At 42.1% G+C, this 18,339-nt stretch overlaps 2 protein-coding genes across 2 annotated transcripts; both read left to right on the top strand.

The window, feature by feature from the left end:
• The first annotated feature begins 583 nt into the window (after positions 1 to 583).
• espnla (espin like a) lies at positions 584 to 12,894 on the top strand. Its single transcript, XM_030049150.1, has 11 exons — positions 584 to 877; positions 1,630 to 1,820; positions 3,533 to 3,719; positions 3,823 to 4,005; positions 4,097 to 4,228; positions 8,873 to 9,028; positions 9,130 to 9,280; positions 9,436 to 9,608; positions 9,738 to 9,902; positions 10,654 to 11,609; positions 12,113 to 12,894. The coding sequence occupies exons 1-11, from the start codon at positions 584 to 586 to the stop codon at positions 12,636 to 12,638; spliced, it is 3,114 nt and encodes a 1,037-aa protein (XP_029905010.1). The 3' UTR covers positions 12,639 to 12,894.
• A 1,150-nt stretch (positions 12,895 to 14,044) lies between these two features.
• klhl30 (kelch-like family member 30) lies at positions 14,045 to 17,791 on the top strand. The gene is made up of 7 exons (XM_030049151.1): positions 14,045 to 14,830; positions 14,936 to 15,119; positions 15,463 to 15,549; positions 15,722 to 15,877; positions 16,174 to 16,362; positions 16,795 to 16,940; positions 17,239 to 17,791. The coding sequence occupies exons 1-7, from the start codon at positions 14,057 to 14,059 to the stop codon at positions 17,485 to 17,487; spliced, it is 1,785 nt and encodes a 594-aa protein (XP_029905011.1). The 5' UTR covers positions 14,045 to 14,056; the 3' UTR covers positions 17,488 to 17,791.
• The last annotated feature ends 548 nt before the right edge of the window (positions 17,792 to 18,339 follow it).

Below are 18,339 nucleotides of genomic sequence, written 5' to 3'. Positions count from 1 at the left end.
AATTTTCTCACTTTCTCTATCATATTTCCACACCTGACTTAATTGACGGTCTAATATCATCCGACAGTTATCACCTTGTAAACTTAACAGTTGTGTTTATTTACTCCCCACTGAGGTCAAGATGAATTTTTAAAATAGTTGTAAAAAATATCACTCTTTGTAATCCGCCATGGTTTGGCGGTGACTTCTCCCATTACTTAAGTTTCCGTGCTGCTTCAGCTCCCCCATCTCCAATGAAGCATGGGTGTGTGTGCCAGCATATGTTCATTGCCACACAAAGGGGAGCAGGAGGCCATGAGTGCTGTGCCTCCACCCGTCTTTCATTACCTTTCTATCTCACTGCCTCTGACCCCCCTCCTCTCTCTCCAGCAGCCATGCTGGCCAGCTGGCTGCTGCTCAGGTGTCGCTTTGCTGGCATGGGTGGAGGCAATGAGTACATGCTTTTTTTTTATTATTGTGAGCGAGTTTGCCTGTCCATGTGCATGTGTCAGAAAGATGGTAAATTGCTGGGGTCTAAGGATCTCCAGGGAGCCTGTACCTTGTGCCATAACTTACTCATAGGACCAGTGACATAGTGCCAGGGATGGTGCTGCACCGGACCATCCAGGCAGCTCGAGCAGGGGACCTTGCAACCCTGAAGGAGCTTGCTTCATCTGGTCACCTCTCATCAGCCATCACGGATGGCCAGGGTGCTGGCCCAGTGCACCACGCAGCACGGTGTGGACGCCTGGAGTGCCTGCGCTTCCTGGTGAGCGAGTCGGGACTGTCAGCTGATGCCCGAGCCTTGAACAAGGCCACACCAGCACATGATGCAGCAGCCACTGGCCACACCCGGGAGCTGCAGTGGCTGGTGGACCAAGGTGGCTGCAACATTGAGGTAAATCCAAACACTGATAGCACAGAGAGATGAAACAACAGTCAGTCAACGCTTCTTGTTTCTCTCATCTGGCCCGTGAGTCCAAATTCTAGAGATGGCTTTAGATGGTCATCTAATCAATTCCAGCATGGAATTACATCATTGGAGCTGAAAGGGGTACTTACTGTCGAGTACCTTTTCAGATGTATTACCAGCTGATTACATCATATGGTGTTGACTTACTTGTTATCCTGTAGTGTTACATAGCCACTGTAATTATGTCCAGATGCTTCAGGAGCACCATCAAAGTTAGCTATTACTTATAGAGTTCAATTGACCCTCTCCTCTGTTGTTTCTCAAAGTGATGCAAAACAATCTCTTGACTTAATTTGCGGGCAACTGCTTAAAATCAAAGAACACATCTATTTATCATTAGCTGAACTGGTGGTCTCGCTTGGAGTCTCTACTGTAGCTTTTGAAGTCAAGTCAAAAGGACAAGATGTTTGTGATTAATTAGTAATGCACCTCTTAAAATTTTAATCTGGCATTTGTTAAAGTTAGCTACACTGCACTGGAAAATGAATGAATTGATCTGATAAAGATTCAAAAGCAGTAAATGTTGCAGTTACTTTTGATCAAGTCAGTATTGTGTGCAGTGCATGTGTATGAAACAAAAGTCCAATGATGTGCTCTTGTAGTCATAACAACAACCCCAAATGAGCCTGAAATGATTTTTGTTTACATGAAGTTCTTGGTTTTCTGAATGATTCCAGGATCGGGATGCCGCTGGAGCCACTGCGCTTCATCTTGCAGCCCGGTTCGGCTGCGTGGAAGTAATTAAGTGGCTGCTCTCCGTCGGGGGCGTGGCAGAGGTGGAGACAAACTGTGGAGCTGTACCTGCTCACTATGCGGCAGCTAAGGGGGACCTCACCTGTTTAAAACTACTGCTTCAACAGGCACCTGGGTAGGTGACACCTGTGATTTTCAGTGCCATCCCTGGTTCTGTTTTGAAATGCCATTGGAAGAATTAACTCAGCTTTTAGAACAAATTTCCTTCGAAATCAATATTGAGGGTGAAGTGGATTATCAAAATATTCCATTAAGTGCTGTGACTGATATTGGTTTCATTCTGTGCATTACAGTTGAGCTTAATTTGGTAAATAAAACACACCTCTGGTGATCCACAAATTAACCCCCTGACACGCCATTTTCCCCAAGTGACATGATCACAAGAAACACATATACAGCCTGTCTGAAAAAGTCAACCAGATTAACCACCTTGCAACGCCTTTATGATCCCCACACAAAGCATTTGGGGACATTAAATATGTCACTTGACTTAATTTTATGTCGAGGTTTAGGTTTATAAAGGAGCTAGTATGAAGATTCCTATACAGTAATACAGTAATGACTCATCTTTAACAGATAGGTTTTGTATTTGTTTGAAAATTTTATTTTTTTATTATTATTTTTTTCTGTGAAAGCGATATTTCCTGGCAGATCATCCATCCTATATTGATGCTGAAAGTATACCTATTTCTTAATATCTGTATATAATCACATTTGCAGATGATGACAGGTTATTATCAAATAATCACCCAGATTCACTTTTTGAGATATTTCATAATCAAACAGGAGAATTTGCTAACAACTCAGGCCACTGCAGAGGAAGGGGATCATATTAGACCCTCATCATGAATCCCATCTCTTGTCCATCTTCTGAACCTGAGATGAGGGCGCCCAAGGACAAAACAAAGACATGTTACGCTGTCTGACTGTTTCATCTTCTACATTTACAGGGAGGTATGGCTGTAAACTGCATGACGCATGGAAGGGTCACAACATCACATGTGACCATCAGTAACCTGTTAATAATTGATGCCTGGTGTCTGTCGATCACCTGTCAGCCTTGCTGTTAAGTGCGTCATGTAAATGTAAACACAATCCCACTGTGTCCATTTAATGAATATCTCCTAGACGGTGTGTTTCCAACCACACCTGCTATAACACTAATTACATGGACAGGATGCCCCTGTGATTCTAGGGTGTATATTTGAGAGATGAAACAAGTTCATCAGAGGTGAGTGGTATTATTTTACAAAAAATGTTCCACAGAGTTGTTTCAGAGAGAGTTCATTCATGCAAGCCTTTTGGATGGACATAAATAAAAAAAATGTTCTGAGCTTCAGTCTATCAACAGACATCAAAAAAGATCTTGAGACAGTGTGAGATGGCTACTGGGATTCTTGCTGAAGGAAAAACCCACCAGTGTTAGCATCTTTATATTGGTTATCATTTAGTGTTAGATTTAATTTTAAGATTTTGCTCATCATTTTTGATGCAGATTAATCTAGCACCGAGTTATGGTATGTCACAGTGTTAAACCCTATATGAGCGAGATCAAGGTCCTCAGGCAGCTCCCTAATGACCATCAAGACTTACACAAGTGTTGATCAGACTTGTCATGAGCGGGCCTAGATTTTTTTTTTTTTTTTGTTATTTCCATTTATTGCATCGTAATGTAAATTGTATTTTATTTGCATTTTAATCCCCTCAGCAACAGTTTTGAGTGCTATACCTGTGACAAAATCAGTAATTATGCACTTTTCATTTTGCTCCATTTCCTGTACTGCTCAGGGCTTCATATTTGTATTGTCTGTGTGTGTTGGGCTACAGGTGTGTGAATCACCAGACAAGCACTGGTGCCACTCCACTGTACCTGGCCTGCCAGGAGGGCCACCTCCATGTGGTGGAGTACCTGGTGAAGGACTGTGAGGCTGATGTCCACCTAAGGGCCCATGATGGCATGACTGGTCTACATGCTGCTGCCCACATGGGCCACCATGACCTGGTCATCTGGCTGGTTGGTAGAATAAAACAGAGGGGCCCAGAGGGAGATTTTATTTGGTAGATATGTTTTTGTGTGTTCAGTCAGTGCAGCAATTTGTTTCATCAACCCCAAATAGGTCACCTTTACAGACATAAGCCTGTCCTGCCAGGACAGAGATGGGGCAACTGCTCTGCACTTTGCTGCCAGCAGGGGGCACTATTGCATCTTGGAGAGCCTGCTCCACATGGGTTCAAAGGTCATGAAGGACTACTGGGGAGGGACCCCACTTCATGATGCTGCAGAGAATGGAGAGTTGGAGGTTGGATATAATTATGTATTTACGATCCAATGATGGTTTAAGTTGGTATGTTTTGGTCTCATTGATGTTGGCCATCCATTCTTTCTCTTAGTGCTGCAAAATCTTGTTGGCCAATCAAGCAAACCCTTCAGACCAAGATATTGATGGATTCACAGCAGCACACTTGGCAGAGTACAACGGACACTATGAATGTGCCAGATATCTGCGTGCCATGGAGACAAATGTAAGAGCTCATTCTTACATATATTTTACTTTGCACTTTGTATTTTTGTGGTTTGTGGCCTCTGTGTTAGTTTTGCCCCGCTGTTTACCTTGGCCCGAGAATCAAAGCCAGAATGGAGAGCATAGTCAGCAGCAGACATCTGGAAAATCTTGGAACCACTGAGAATCATTTTCTTAATTTGTTATGTATTAAATTCAGGCCTGTCCTTTGCCACAGTTATTCTCTCTCCCCACTCAACTTGATTGAGTGGCTCTCAATTTAAGAGGTCTAGAAAATGGAGGATGACGGCTTATGATGCCATTAAGCCCATGTACTGAAGCCGATTGGTTTAATCTTCTCAGTTTGCCTCTGAGGACTCTCTGAGATTAGTTCTTTTGTTTTGTGTGGTAAGCATGTGAGTCCTTAATTTGATTGATGAATATTTTAGTGCTAACACCTTGCTTGTATTTGTGCTCCCTGTTCAAGGCAGGAGTCAGTCTAATCTAATCTAAAACTGGCCTCAATTAACTGATCAGTTTTCTGTGTGTAGCATATTTTGATGATTTTTTTTTTTTTAATTGTTTTTTCTTCCATCAAATGGCTACATAATAATTGAACTCAGAACGTTGCAGCTTATACTGAAATATGAGCTTTTGTTAAGTTGTTTTTAAATTGGAAACAGAGAGAGAACCATTAACTGGAAGAGCCTTTGGGGACCACCCTGTCAGCAAACTTGTTGAACCTTAAAATAACAGCCTGTCCACCTGCAGGAAGTAGTTCTTGCCTGTCGCCTCAGGCCAAGCGAGGCTCATAGCGCAGACTACACAGTGATGTACAGAGTAACGGAAGCTGTTAGCCAATAGAAACCATGAATAAGTCAGCAGAGGAGAGCAGTACTCATACGTGAAGAGGATTTCTATGGAGAACCATTGAGGCGTGGTTGCTGAGCTCCCTCAGAAATAATCCACCATCAACAATAGGGAGCTAATTAGCACAGCGGCCGCTGTAGCATCGAACGCAGCCGGAGCTGCCGCCAGCTTAGGGCCTATCAGTTACCCCTCTCCAGTGGCTCAGGTGGAAGGCCCAGGGGCTGAGCCCGTTATGAGATCCAGGAGCTTAAGTTTCAGCGTTTTCACCATTCTGATGCCTGAAACTGGCAACTCTATCCCTCTGTGGACTTGGAGAGCAGGATGTCATTGGCTTCAAACACACGTTTGATTGTGTGTCATGTTTTTTTCCAGGGGGGCTGGAAGTGCCATGATTGTCACTTCTGGAGAGTGGGCAACGTCAGTTGCAGACTGTGTGGTATATTATGTTTCTTGGCAGCGCTATGTCTAGGATAAACTGTTGAATGATGTCAACAAAGGGGTCATCTGAAAGATTACCTGAAATAACACAAACCTGTTTTAAATCCAGTCTCCTGATATTTGTATAATGGCAATTGCTTTGAAACCTATAGGGCGAAAGTTGCAATGTAGAGGCACACATGCTTTAACTACATTTCAAGTGGTGCCACACATTTGTAGAGTACCTGTAGCTCACAGGGTTTCATTGGTTCTAAAGTGTCAGTCAGATAATCTAATTTCCGAGCAGCGACCTAGATGGATTGGGACATTGACCAGAGAGTTGCGTGTCTGGTATTTCCACATGTTTGGTGTGCTCGCAACGAGGTCAGACTCTTTCAGGGTTGTCAACTGCTCCTCCTTATCGTGCATCTCAAGAACAGCTGCGATCAAATAAACAATGCGTGGAGTTAGGTTTATTTCACACACATTTATTCCTTTTGTTTTTCTCTCACAGCAAACTTGACAAAGCCACTTTGGTTGCAGATTGGTATTTTTAGAACACTCAGACAGAAGACACTCAATGTCCCTCTGTTTATCATTATGGGTTTTTTGGCACATTTTTGTTTGTTTGCCATAAGAAAAAAAAGATATGTTGTAGTTTATTAGGCATCAGTGCCTGTTTACAATAAGAATGTTATGGCCGTCTAATTCACTGTTACCACTAGAGGGTAGCTAGTGAACTTATTGTACTCTTCACTGTACCAAAGATAAAGGGATCTGCAGGCATGTGTCTCATTAAACCCTCATCCTCTCTCACATCAGGCCTCTGGATGCACATCTATAAGCATCTCACAAAGCTTGGTTGGATCACATCTGAATGTTTATTAGACATGTTGAGCTATTAGACAGTACTACAGGGGACCAAATCGAATCCCCATACAGTCTGTGATACCACTTATTTGCAGAATTCTAAAAATTTGGAGCAAATTAACCTAAGTGGTGTATCTTTAAGACTGAGTGGTTCTTAAATTTTGTTTCAGGCCAGCACCCACTTTTTGATTGGGTTGTAAAAGGGTGTATTTATCAAGGAACTCAGTGAATTAGTGGATAACTTGAGTCATATAATTTTGGGAATGTGGTCATGGTTTGCCAGAACACCCATGCAACTCTTGTCAAATGGGCCAGGGATTTGTACTAATGAGTTGGGGTGATACTAGAGAATGTGTTTATCTCTATCTTGTCTCATCCGGACATCACTGTCAAATTTTCCACATTATTAATCAACGTCCTGGCATCTGTTTAGGCTTATGGTGTGACATGATGTTTCCACAAGGGCATTTTAGTAATCATCTCAGGTGTACTTTGCCAAAAAAAAAAAAAAAAAAAAAAAAGCTTGCTGCATCAGCTTCCTATTTCAATAGAACTGAGTGGAAAAAGCACCTGTATGTACTGGATAAAGTGTCTCTTTTCCAGCTGCTTTGACAGTCTTCCGCTGATACCTCCCTTCGTGCAACAACATGGCCATTGGTTTGTTCGTGCATTAGTGACATTACCGGCCATCCTATCCTTTTCCTTAATTATTAACAGCATTCTCCGATCAGAGTTTATTGTTTATTGCCTGGCGGCCCTTGGCTACTAGCGGAGATGTTGACGATGGTGTCAAACGAATGGTGGGTGATCTTAAGATAGTGTCACATCCTCAACAATGAGTTGCTGCTTGGACACCTGACTGCACAAGTCATGGACTCTGGAGTTTAACTCGAACTTGTTCTGCTCCGCATAGGAACAAAAGGTTAGTAAGGCTTAAGGTTGATTGATTGACAGTTCTAAGAATTTCATTATGTTTTTCATGCCTTAACTTTAGGCTATATATTTCTGCTTTTTTGACTTATTACCTTTTGTTTCACTAGTCACTAGTTTAAGTGACTGGTCAGGCTGAGTAATAATTTTTGTGAGATGAAGGTATGAATTATGCAAGAGGAGCCCTAACAGGAAAAGTTGTGTTGGCAATGTTTTGACTGTTTTCACAGCAGTTTTGTGGTAGCCACTTACTGTTAGTCATGACTAATGCTGCAGGCTTATGTCTTAGATTATGAACTTGCTATACTCAATCATTGGTGATTTTTGCACATGAGTTTTTTGGACTGGGGCTGGATATAGATTTTGGATGATGTTGTAGTATTACAGTTTGAATAAGATAAAGTGTAATTTAACTGCTATTAAAACCAAAATTTTTTTGATATACTGTAGATTTTTTAAATACAAAATGCAAGCTATTGTGCAGTAGGATCAGTGTAGTTTGGCTAGAGAAAGCATTTTTTGAGTAGATGTAGGCTTGAGTTTAATGTAATGATTGTGCCTGGTGGATGATAGCTGTTAGCCTCAAAGGTATTTGTCTCCATCATGTAGGAATCCATTTCACTGAGAATATATGAAAGTGTGAGTGGACATGCATTTACATTACAGTGTTCTGTGTATAATGTATACTTACTGTATACATTCCATGTTGCAATTTATCACCATAAACTTGAATATTTCACACAGAAACAGGCTGTTTCAGTGATGGATCCCAGAGCCAAAAAATGTGAGACATGTTCCTTAAGTAGAGATGCTGTTCTAAAATCATTTTCTGTCTCTCGTGGCTTGATCCATAGTGACTACAGATTACTGATGTTGTACGCCTGTCAGTTTGACAGCAGTGAGTAGCTGTTTCTTAACTCTCGGCTCCTAATCTGTCCTGATCAGGGTCTTTATGGCCTCAGATATTGGGAGAGTGGATGTGGGCCAGAACAGGGTTAGTCTATCTATATCTTTGTAGGAATTGTGATGGGGTGCTGATGAAAACCAAATGTTTAGTTTGTTGGCCACTGGATCTAATTAAACGCACACACGAACAAATGCATTGTAGCTTTCAGGATGCTAAACTGTTTCGAGAAGGGTCACAAAGGAATTGGGTTCCCCCCATTCCCAGCCCCCTGTTTATCTATTTATGTATTACACAACTTCGGGGAAGTTTATTCCTCTGCCTGAGTAGTGTCACAGCATATTCCGTGCTGTTCAACATCAAAGTGCCGCGTGACAGGAAATGGCGAGGACCACCTCATGGACACAAAGCACAACAGCATGCAGCAGCGTATTAGGCCTGCCTTTGATGTTTTGGTTTCTAATAATGTCCTCGGAGAGCTGAATTTGATATGCATACTGCATGGAGTCCATTAGGACATTACAGGTCTATTAAAGGGGATCTAAATGCTTCCATATACCCTGCATCCTCCCTACAGTGGTGTTAAATGTTGCCAATATATTCAAAGTTGCTCTCTTTCCCCTGTACTTGATTTGTTTTTCAGTCTCCTATAGGGAAATTTCTCTGTTGTTGTAGCTCTTTGCCACAGATAAGCCCATTGAGAACATCACTCCTTTAGAGGGAGAGGTGAAGGTAAAGCCAGCTGTGTTGTGGCAACCCAGCAGAGAGGACTACTACCAGTGCCTGAGTGACGCATGCAGGGACAGTAACACGCAGATGGAGAGCTTACAGGTGAACACCATTTTGTTTTTTTTGTTTTTTTCACTCTTTCCTCAGTTCTTCACATAATAACCCAAAGCATTTGGCAATGTCACTCTTTTTTTCCATATCAGAAACCTGAGAATGAGGAGTCCCCCCAGGCAAGATACCCATCACCCCCTCCTGCCCCTCCTTCACCGTCTTCTTCATCTCCGCCCAGCATACCAGCCCAATCACAGAAAACAGCAGCCACTAGAATAGAACAGGTTCACATTGCAACATCTGGTGAGAGGAACATTTTTTTAATCTATTTTAATCATTTTTATACCACGCAAATCAATGCTCAGCGGAAAAAAATTGTATCCGTGCATGTGTACAAGTGTATGTGTGTGTGTGTGTGTTACAATACAGTCTGAGACTGCTTATGATTTGTATTGCAGTTATTAAAGGTTTCGGTCAGCCCAAGGCCACTGGGAGTGAGATAAATGTCCCTGCCGATAAGATGATGTTGCCTGGTGCCAAACTCTTGGCTGAAAAAAAACTTCTGGCTGATATGGGGTCCATTAAATCTTTGAAACAGTCAGAGATGACAGGAGTATTTACTGTACAAGCAGTAAGTATTATAAGCTCGATTATGTCTCCCATCTTTTCTTTGTAATTTCTTGCTTTGTTTGTGTAACACCTCAACCTGATATCCCGTTATGCTCATCTACAAAACGTAATCGCCCTGTGTCATTTGCAGAATAAGATGGTCGTGCTGCCCAGTGAGGAGGCCAACCTGTCGGACATTGACTACCTGGTGCCCACTCACGATGAGAAGGGGCGTCCCATTGCTGAGTGGAAGAGGCAAGTCATGGTGCGGCAGCTGCAGACCAGGCTTCTGGATGAGGAAGATCAGAGGAGGAGGGTGAATGTCTATTTTATCCCTTAAAAAGTGCACTGATAATGCAGTTTTCAGTAGTAAAGGAAGAGGGAAACCCAGTAGAGAAAGCTCTAGTAGAGTCCGATCCTAGGCCAGTGGTGACACTAGGGGTGGGTGATATAACCTTAAAATACTATCATGATATTTCAGCGTAATTTGCAGTAATGATATTAAAATCAATATCAAAAAAATGACACTGTACATTAGACTATATCTAGCCTACTGTTCTTTCATCATTTTAATTCTAGTAAATTAGCAACCTTATTTTAGGGTTTTTATTCAGTTTCACCCTGCTCATCTTACCTTTTCCTCAGTGACTTTTTCTTTGTCCAACACTCTGTAATAGTGAGGCATTTACAGTACCTTAAAGTTAACACATTTTGATACCCAGCTCCACTAATAACATATGTCTGAGCAGGTGAAAGTGTTGAGTGCATGATTACTGTGACCAAAGAAACTAATGGCACTGATAGAAAACCCTTATACTGTGGCGGCCATCAGTCTCCCTGGGTGGTGTGGAAAACATAAAATGCTTCTAACTGCATATACCAAATCATAGATCACACTTATTAGTACGTAACTGGCCATTTCATGTTTCTGAGGTTTATATGAATGTGGTTCTATTCGACCAATACTCTATTCCTTCAAAGTTCAAGCCATTTTTAATTCTGAAAAGGGCCTTAAATATCACATATGCAGCATATTCATCTTCTTCCTTTTGCCTCTGCTCTTACAGGAGAATGCACACAGATATGACAAGGTCAGCTGGAGGTACTCCCAGGCCCACAATGCCATCCTGGGGCCATTTGGTGAGCTGCTGACTGAAGACGACCTCATCTACCTGGAGAAACAGATCGCTAATGTCTCCATGCAGAGGAACTGTGAGGGCTATGAGCTGGAGCTAGCCCGTTTGGCCGAGGAGCTCCGACACATCCTTCCAGCTCCCATAGTGAACATCACGGTCAATACACAATTCAGAAACTTCACAAGTCAAGTTCCTCTGCCTTTGTGGTGCAACCGCATCTCGGGCATTGTAAAGAGCATGTCTCTGCTCATGACTAACCTGACAGACCTGCCCCACTGCAAGATGCCCAACACTGACCTGATCACCGTATTCTCCCAGACACCGGTCAGACAGAACTCCACCAGGGGACGCAGGGAGAGGATAGAGGACGAAATACATCAGTTTGGGGTGTCTGTGAGGAATCTCAAGTCCAATTTTGAGAGTGAGAACTCAACTGTGTCAGATGATGCGGAGGCACCTGTCATGTTAAATTCTCCCTCACAGCTGGAGACTCCAGACAAACAGCTTCAACTCTTGAATGCATCTCCAGAAACAGACCAAAACAGTGACTCTGGCATTGACTATGATGAGAATGTTACAGATGTAATAGAGACCACCAGCCTTAGAAAGGAGCGTATAGTGGTCCTGTTTTTAGGCCACTGGAAGAAATCAGCGTACAGTGTAGCACTGAAAAGTAAGGACGCCGCAGAGAGGAAGATGAGTGACAGTGAGCCAGGGCTGGATGACAAATCTGGGTCAGGTTGTTCGGGCAGCGAGGAGAGCGCCCAGTCCAAAAAGATGATGAATAGTTCTCTGGGACATTTCTTCAAACAGCGGAGTGCTGTCAACAAGATGTTAGGAAACTGGAGGAGCATGATCTCCAGTGTGCCATCGAGACAGATACGCAGGTAGGCCTGATCATGACAGTCTTACTGTTATATAAAACTGAAATAAGTGTAGTCCTCTTGTTTTGGAAGTAATAATTACATTAAGATTAACAACACTTTCAACACTAGAAGCCCAACTGGAAGTAGGTGAACAAAACTACAGCTGTTGCCCACTGCTGAATAAAATTACAGACGAAACTGTATTTTGATATGAATAATATTACACATGGCACACATCTTTGTACAATGTAAATTCTGCTTTTTCAGGTCTTAATTTTTGAACAGAAGTGTGTGTAAAAAGAGAAAGAGAGGTTCCAAAAGCAAAGATTTGATTAAAATCTTGATTAAAATGAAAGATTCATACAACTTGCTCTTGTCTATGGAACCTGCCCGCCTAGTACAAATTTGTTCCTGATGCTGTTGGAAATATTTTTACCCTCTGCAGAATTTTGCAGCTTGGAGATTATATTAGGCAGTGTTGTGATGTCAGTGCTTTTTGATTAATTGTGCAGCCTTACCCACAGGCTCCACAAGCAGAAGGCCCTCTACTCCCCGGAGCATTTCCTCCCTCGTCTCAATGGAGTGCCAGTCGACTATGACAGCTTGACCCTCGATCTCTTCATGCTGGGCTACTTTCACATCCTGGAGCTGGAGCTGCCTGCCGACGAACGCAAAATGAGGCACCTCCTATGTTTTGAGGTGTTTGACCACATTGGGTGCTTTGCCTGGGAGACAGTCAGGGACTTTCACAAAGCTGTCATACAGGACATTGAGGCTGGAAACCGTGAGTGGAAGGATGGCTTCGAGGACATTAAATTAAAGTTCTTTGGAAACACAGTGAATCAGTCTGAAAAGCCTCCAAAAGTGGAGAAACATACACTTCCAGAGGTTAGACAGGTTCCTAAAGTCATAGTCCAGACACCTACCCCAGATGAGGAGATGCTGGGAACTGACATTTCCAGTTTTAGCAATGAAGAAATTTGTAAATACATTGACCGCAGTTTTGCTTTTTGGAAAGAGAAAGAGGCAGAGATTTTTGATTTTGAGTAGTTGCATGTGTCATCTTTTTGATATTTTTGTATGATTTGTAGTCAACTGATATGAAGTTATTAAAAAAACAGACTGCTGAGAATAACGGTACTAGTTAAGAGTTTAGTTAAGAGTGAATGTCTTTGTTTTGAGATAGATAAAAGGCACATTGAAACATATTCATGGCAAATAACATCACAAGCCTTAAGCTCCATGGTCTGAAATGATGAGGACTAGCTGTAATAGCATTACGAATAAATCACAGATCACGCACAGATATCTGTGTGTAATGTCATTTCTTGACACGCAAACCTTGGTTATTTAATTTTTTACTTAAATGCAAACACTCATTTCACTGATGTTTGATCTCCTTTTATCTGTTACTTTTTCTTAGTGCTCCCCCACTGGGAATCTACCACTTTATCTGTTGACTATACTGTTAAATTATTGTAGCACTCTTCATCACTCTGCATTTTCTATTTCATCTGCCAACTTCCAAAGCTCTTGTGAAAAGTGTGTTCCTTTAACAGCAGGTGTCGGTCCCGTGTATGCGTGTTTGGAATCTGGCTTAGTTCTACGTCACTGTCGGTCCTAAAAATAACTGAGGGGACGACAGGCAGTTGTTCCCAATGACTTGGCAGAAGCTCACGCCATACTGACCACTCCATGTTGATCGAGCCAGTTCCTCAGCCCAATACATGTTTTTTACCAGAAATATGAGCACTCATTTCCAGTTTTTGCTTCTTTGGTGAGTTTGTCATTCCTTTCTTTAATTTCACGGTATTTTGATGACAGGAAATGGAATTTATTGCATGTTTCAGAGATGATTATGGCCATAGCTCATATCAGGCTCAGAAAGCCAAAACAAAACTGGCATCTTTGTCCACAAGTAAACAAACCAGTGTAGTCCAGTCAGTTAGAGAACAATGATACCATACTTTGAAGAAGTTACTCTTGTAAAGTTTTTGTTCTGGTTAATTACTAAATCAAATACATTTTTTGTCACAGAGAAGAAATTATACTCTGTTTTGAAGAAGACTAAAACAAATATTCTCCCAAACCTTGATTACTGGCTTTTCATTTGTACTAGTGTCTAAGAATTAATTTTTTTATTATTATTCATAACAAAAGCAGCACAAAATGTGTCTATAGACACCGATTATTGGTAGAGCAATGAATGACAAACAGGAAATCACTTCTTTTCTAAATTGTAGTTCCACTGTCCAATCACATGAAAAATGTCTTACAAATATGATATCCATATAAGTTTCCATATATAAGTTTTTACTGTTGTTAAATTGTTACTGTTGCTCTCTGTGAAGGATATATTTGGTTTTACTCAAATTTAAGAATTATTTTTTCTACACTTGCAGGTAAACATTAAACTCACTAATCATCCCTGCCGAAAGAGAAACTTAAACTCTGAGCTAGAGTTGACCATGGTGCGCAACGTGGACGACCTAGACTTTTGTCTGTCTTCCCATTCCCAGAGCATCCTGGAGGGCCTGCGCTCTCTTTGCTCTCACCCCAAACTGGTGGATGTGACTTTAAGTGCAGGGGGGCGGGACTTCCCCTGTCACCGCAGCGTGCTGGCCCTCTGCAGTATGTACTTCCGCTCCATGTTTTCAGGGGACTTTGTAGAGAGCATAGCTGCTCGTGTAGAGCTTCATGACGTGGACCCAGACATCTTCAGCTCCTTGCTGGACTTTGCCTACACAGGCAAATTGACAATCAACCAGGACAATGTGGAAGGACTGATCTGCACCTCCAGCCAGCTGCAGTTCCAAACAGTGCGAGCTGTGTGTAGCCGATACCTTCAGCACCAGATCGATGCAACCAACTGCCTGGGAATTCTGGAGTTTGGGGAGATCCATGGCTGCCCAGAGGTAGTAGCCAAGGCATGGGCCTTTCTCTTGGAGAACTTTGAAGCGGTGCAGCAGGGTGAGGAGTTCCTGCTGCTGGGAAAAGACAGGCTGGCTGCTTGTCTGTCCAATGAAGGACTGCAAACGCGGTCAGAGTGCACCCGTGTGGAGGCCGTCCTGACCTGGGTCAGGCACCACAAGGAGTCTCGGCTTTGCCATCTCCCTGAGCTCCTGATGCTGACCCGCCTCTCACTACTCAGCCCAGACTACCTGGCTGACAACCTGCTGAAGGACAGTCTGGTCCTGGCTTCTCCCAGCTGCAGGGAGGCTGTTGAAAATGTTCACAGAGAGGTTAGTGAGTTCACACTTCACCCTCCTCATACTTTGCTCTCTTATCATTATTTACTCAATCTGAGTAGATTACCGTTAACAATCACATGACATTTTCTTTTCCAGAAGATGGATTTAGTGCCAGGATATACGGACCGAGTCAGCTCTCAGAGTCCACAACCAAACCTGCAGGAGGTGTTGTTTGTAATGGGAGGTCGATCCCTGGATGACTCAGATGATGAAGATGAAGATGGGGACAGAGACCCAAGACTGCTGCCCAGAAACTGTGCCTTCTACAACACAAAGACCCGTACACTTACTTCTGCTTATACATCTTATATATCTTATATATCTATCATATATATATGCTTATACACTACTCACAAAAAGTTAGGGATATTTGGCTTTTGGGTGAAATTTATGGAAAATATAAAAAGGTCACGCTACAGTGATATTATATCATGAAAGTAGGGCATTTAAGTAGAAGTATACACTGGTGATTTCCTCATCTCAAACAATTTCTTGAAACAAAAGCCAACAACAGTGGTGGATATACCACAACAAAAAATGTCAGTGTCAATAACTTGTCATGTGCCCTTGAGCATCAATTACAGCTTGACAACGACGTCTCCTAACTCCTTTTGTCTCCACAGAACAGTGGCATGAGCTCCCTAATTTCCCCAACCCTAACAAGTGGGGTTACTCCATGGTCTCACTGAACAATGATGTCTATGTCACAGGTTGGTCAAGTGTGCACAATCCTCTAAAACAGAGGGACTTTATAAGGAAATATCCATAAAGGGGAAAGAGTCATGAAAAATGGTTTTGAGGAGACTGCACTGTAGATTTTTTCTTGTGTGACGTGCAATGTATTCTTAGACTGTTGACAAAGTGCTCTTGTCTGTCTTACAGGGGGCTCCCGAGGTTCAAATACCAACACCTGGTCAACCACAGAGACCTGGAAGTACATCACTCGAGAGGGGAGGTGGGTTACTGTGGCACCTATGCTCCGGCCTCGGACTAACCACATGTCAGCAACACTGAATGGAGAGATTTACGTCATTGGAGGTAAGAAAATAAATACAATCCTGCCTGTGTTGCCTTAAACCTGCAGTAAAATGGAAAACTGTGATGAACTCTGCAGACTCATCTGCCCTTCGATGGCCTGTCTGTGGTCTTCTAATGTTTAGGAATTTTGATGGTGTTTTCCATTGCAGATAAATATGAGCAGGTTACAGCAACTTTGACAAGTGTGCCGGTGCTGCTCCTGTTAGCTATACAGTATATAATGATAAGTATTTAATATTTGAGAACATGATTGAGCCTCATCACTTATTCAGCATTACATGTTTTTTTTTCTTTAGGGACAACCCTGAGCCATGTTGAGGTTGAACACTATGACCCATACAATGACACCTGGGCCTTAACATGCCCTGCCTTGAGATATGTGACTAACTTCACTGCCACTTCATGTAATGGGAAGCTCTACGTCATCGGCTCATGTGCAGTGAAGTACAATGCTTTGACTATGCAGTGCTACAACCCCGTCATAGGTAGGCATGACTTGCACAGCATGTCACTGCTGCCAGGCGAAAATCTTGTATCTCCAGACTGTCCGAACAATATGATACAGATTGACAACCATGTATTTTTGAGGTTGAAAAAGTTTAATCAGTGTTTCAGCTGTAGGATTTTCTCAGTCCAACAACCCTATAAGAACACTGGATCATTCTGCAGTTGAAGTAAAATCATGAATATCACCAAAATTGAGTTATGGTGTATCACCTGACAGCTACAATATGCTACATAGACAGCTAATTGTCTTGAATTAATTTATTTATTTATTCTTCTATTCCCATATCCATGCCTTTTGCTTGTTTACTGGACAAACCACAACATTAATTTTGCACTGATGTTTATCTTGTCCTTTATTATTATGGTATTACACCTTATGGTTTACAATTTTTTTTTTTTTTTCCTTACAGATGGTTGGAGTATTATTTGTTCCCCCTTCATCCCTAAGTACTTGTCCTCTCCTCGCTCTGTCTCTATGGATGGCATTATTTATCTGGTTGCTGACAACACTAAAAAAGTCTACTCTTATGACCCGGAAGCAAATATGTGGCAAAAGGTAGGCGATGGAGTCCTTAGTCACTACTAACTAAGATCAAAATAATATCTAACACTAACAAAATTTGCATTTATTTTAAATCAAATACCATTAAGTCAAGATAACGTCCATTAAGTCACATAAAAACGTATAATGTAGCTGCTTACATAACAATGAATCTGAACAGTATTTAATAATGTCATGTAATTAATTTAATGGATGCATGCAGGAGCAACAGGCACCAATTTCACTTTACTGTTACCTTATCTCTGAATACAAACAAAGTCCTATTTTTCTGTCTTGTCCTCCCTCTGTTCAGGTCCAGCTTCTCCACATGCTCCATGAGAATGGAGGTCTGGTAGTGCTGGATGGGCAGCTGTTTGTCACCGGAGGCCATTGGAAAGGTATGGACGGAGACTATGGGGTTGAAGTGGAAGCGTACAATCGAGCATCCAACAGCTGGAGCGTGGAGTGTTTCCTTCCAAGACTCTGGTTCTACAGTGGAACTTGTAGCATATTCCTAGACCCGTCGCAGTGGCCTGAGCTTTTCCCCATTGATTCAACATAAGGGCCCTGCCAAACTAACCTCAGACTCACAGTGAGCATAGCCCTCTCTGTCACTTGTTACAATGCAAAGGGAATGTTTACCACGGGGTTATAGGGATGTCATTGCACCCCAGAATAGTGTGTCACTTGATCCTCAGGTATTCTTAGTTGTTTTTAGGGCCCTTTTTGGCTGTGGATATGTTTTTATTTGTACTTCATATCATGTGAATTTGAGATCAGCATTATCGTGAATCATTAAAACTTTGCAGAAAATATTTTGTGACCTGCTGTTTTGATTGTTGACATTATGCATAAATTGCATATGATAATCATAGCCTAACAACATGTCTGCGGCTTCCACCTGTAATATTTTGAATTATGAATAAAAATGTATCGCATTTTTATCGTCCACCCGAATGGTAAAGCAATGTACACTTGTCCATTTGCCTCTACGTTTCTGATCATTAACTTGCTGGAATCTATCTGCTTCACTTGGGCGTCCCTACTACCATGGAAACACCCAAGCCAGCATTCTGTTGGTATGGCAACGGCCCGGAAATGCAAGGTTACCCGGGCAACGCCAACTCGGATTTGACTGGAGTTGCTTGCAACCACTCCTAAAGTTTATTTCGCAGCAAAATCATATTTCTTGGCAACTCTTGTAGTCTTGTCTGTGTGCAGTGAGTCACAGATTGGCAACGTGCTTCAACCGTTTTCTTTATTTCCAGTTACATCATTTTATGAGATATGTTTAGTTCGCATTCTGTTTGACTCAGCTGATAAACTTACATTTTTCTGCTCTTCGTCTCATGAAACGAATCAGTCATAAGTGTCACGTAGCTGACGCTGTAATTGATAAAACTGGGCGACTATC

Source organism: Myripristis murdjan, chromosome 4 (genome assembly GCF_902150065.1).
Source record: "Myripristis murdjan chromosome 4, fMyrMur1.1, whole genome shotgun sequence".
NCBI classification, from domain to species: domain Eukaryota; kingdom Metazoa; phylum Chordata; class Actinopteri; order Holocentriformes; family Holocentridae; genus Myripristis; species Myripristis murdjan.
Note: the sequence above shows the minus strand (reverse complement) of the source record. Positions and strands in the feature narration are given on the sequence as shown.

Bases quoted from the DNA above. Each gene is read 5' to 3' on its own strand.
- espnla (XM_030049150.1), top strand. From the start codon at position 584: ATGGTGCTGCACCGGACCATCCAGGCAGCTCGAGCAGGGGACCTTGCA. The intron at 9,029-9,129 runs GTGAACACCATT...TTTCCATATCAG, and splicing joins CGCAGATGGAGAGCTTACAG to AAACCTGAGAATGAGGAGTC. The intron at 9,281-9,435 runs GTGAGAGGAACA...TTTGTATTGCAG, and splicing joins GGTTCACATTGCAACATCTG to TTATTAAAGGTTTCGGTCAG.
- klhl30 (XM_030049151.1), top strand. From the start codon at position 14,057: ATGGTGCGCAACGTGGACGACCTAGACTTTTGTCTGTCTTCCCATTCC. The intron at 14,831-14,935 runs GTTAGTGAGTTC...TTTCTTTTCCAG, and splicing joins TTGAAAATGTTCACAGAGAG to AAGATGGATTTAGTGCCAGG. The intron at 15,120-15,462 runs GTACACTTACTT...TTGTCTCCACAG, and splicing joins CTTCTACAACACAAAGACCC to AACAGTGGCATGAGCTCCCT.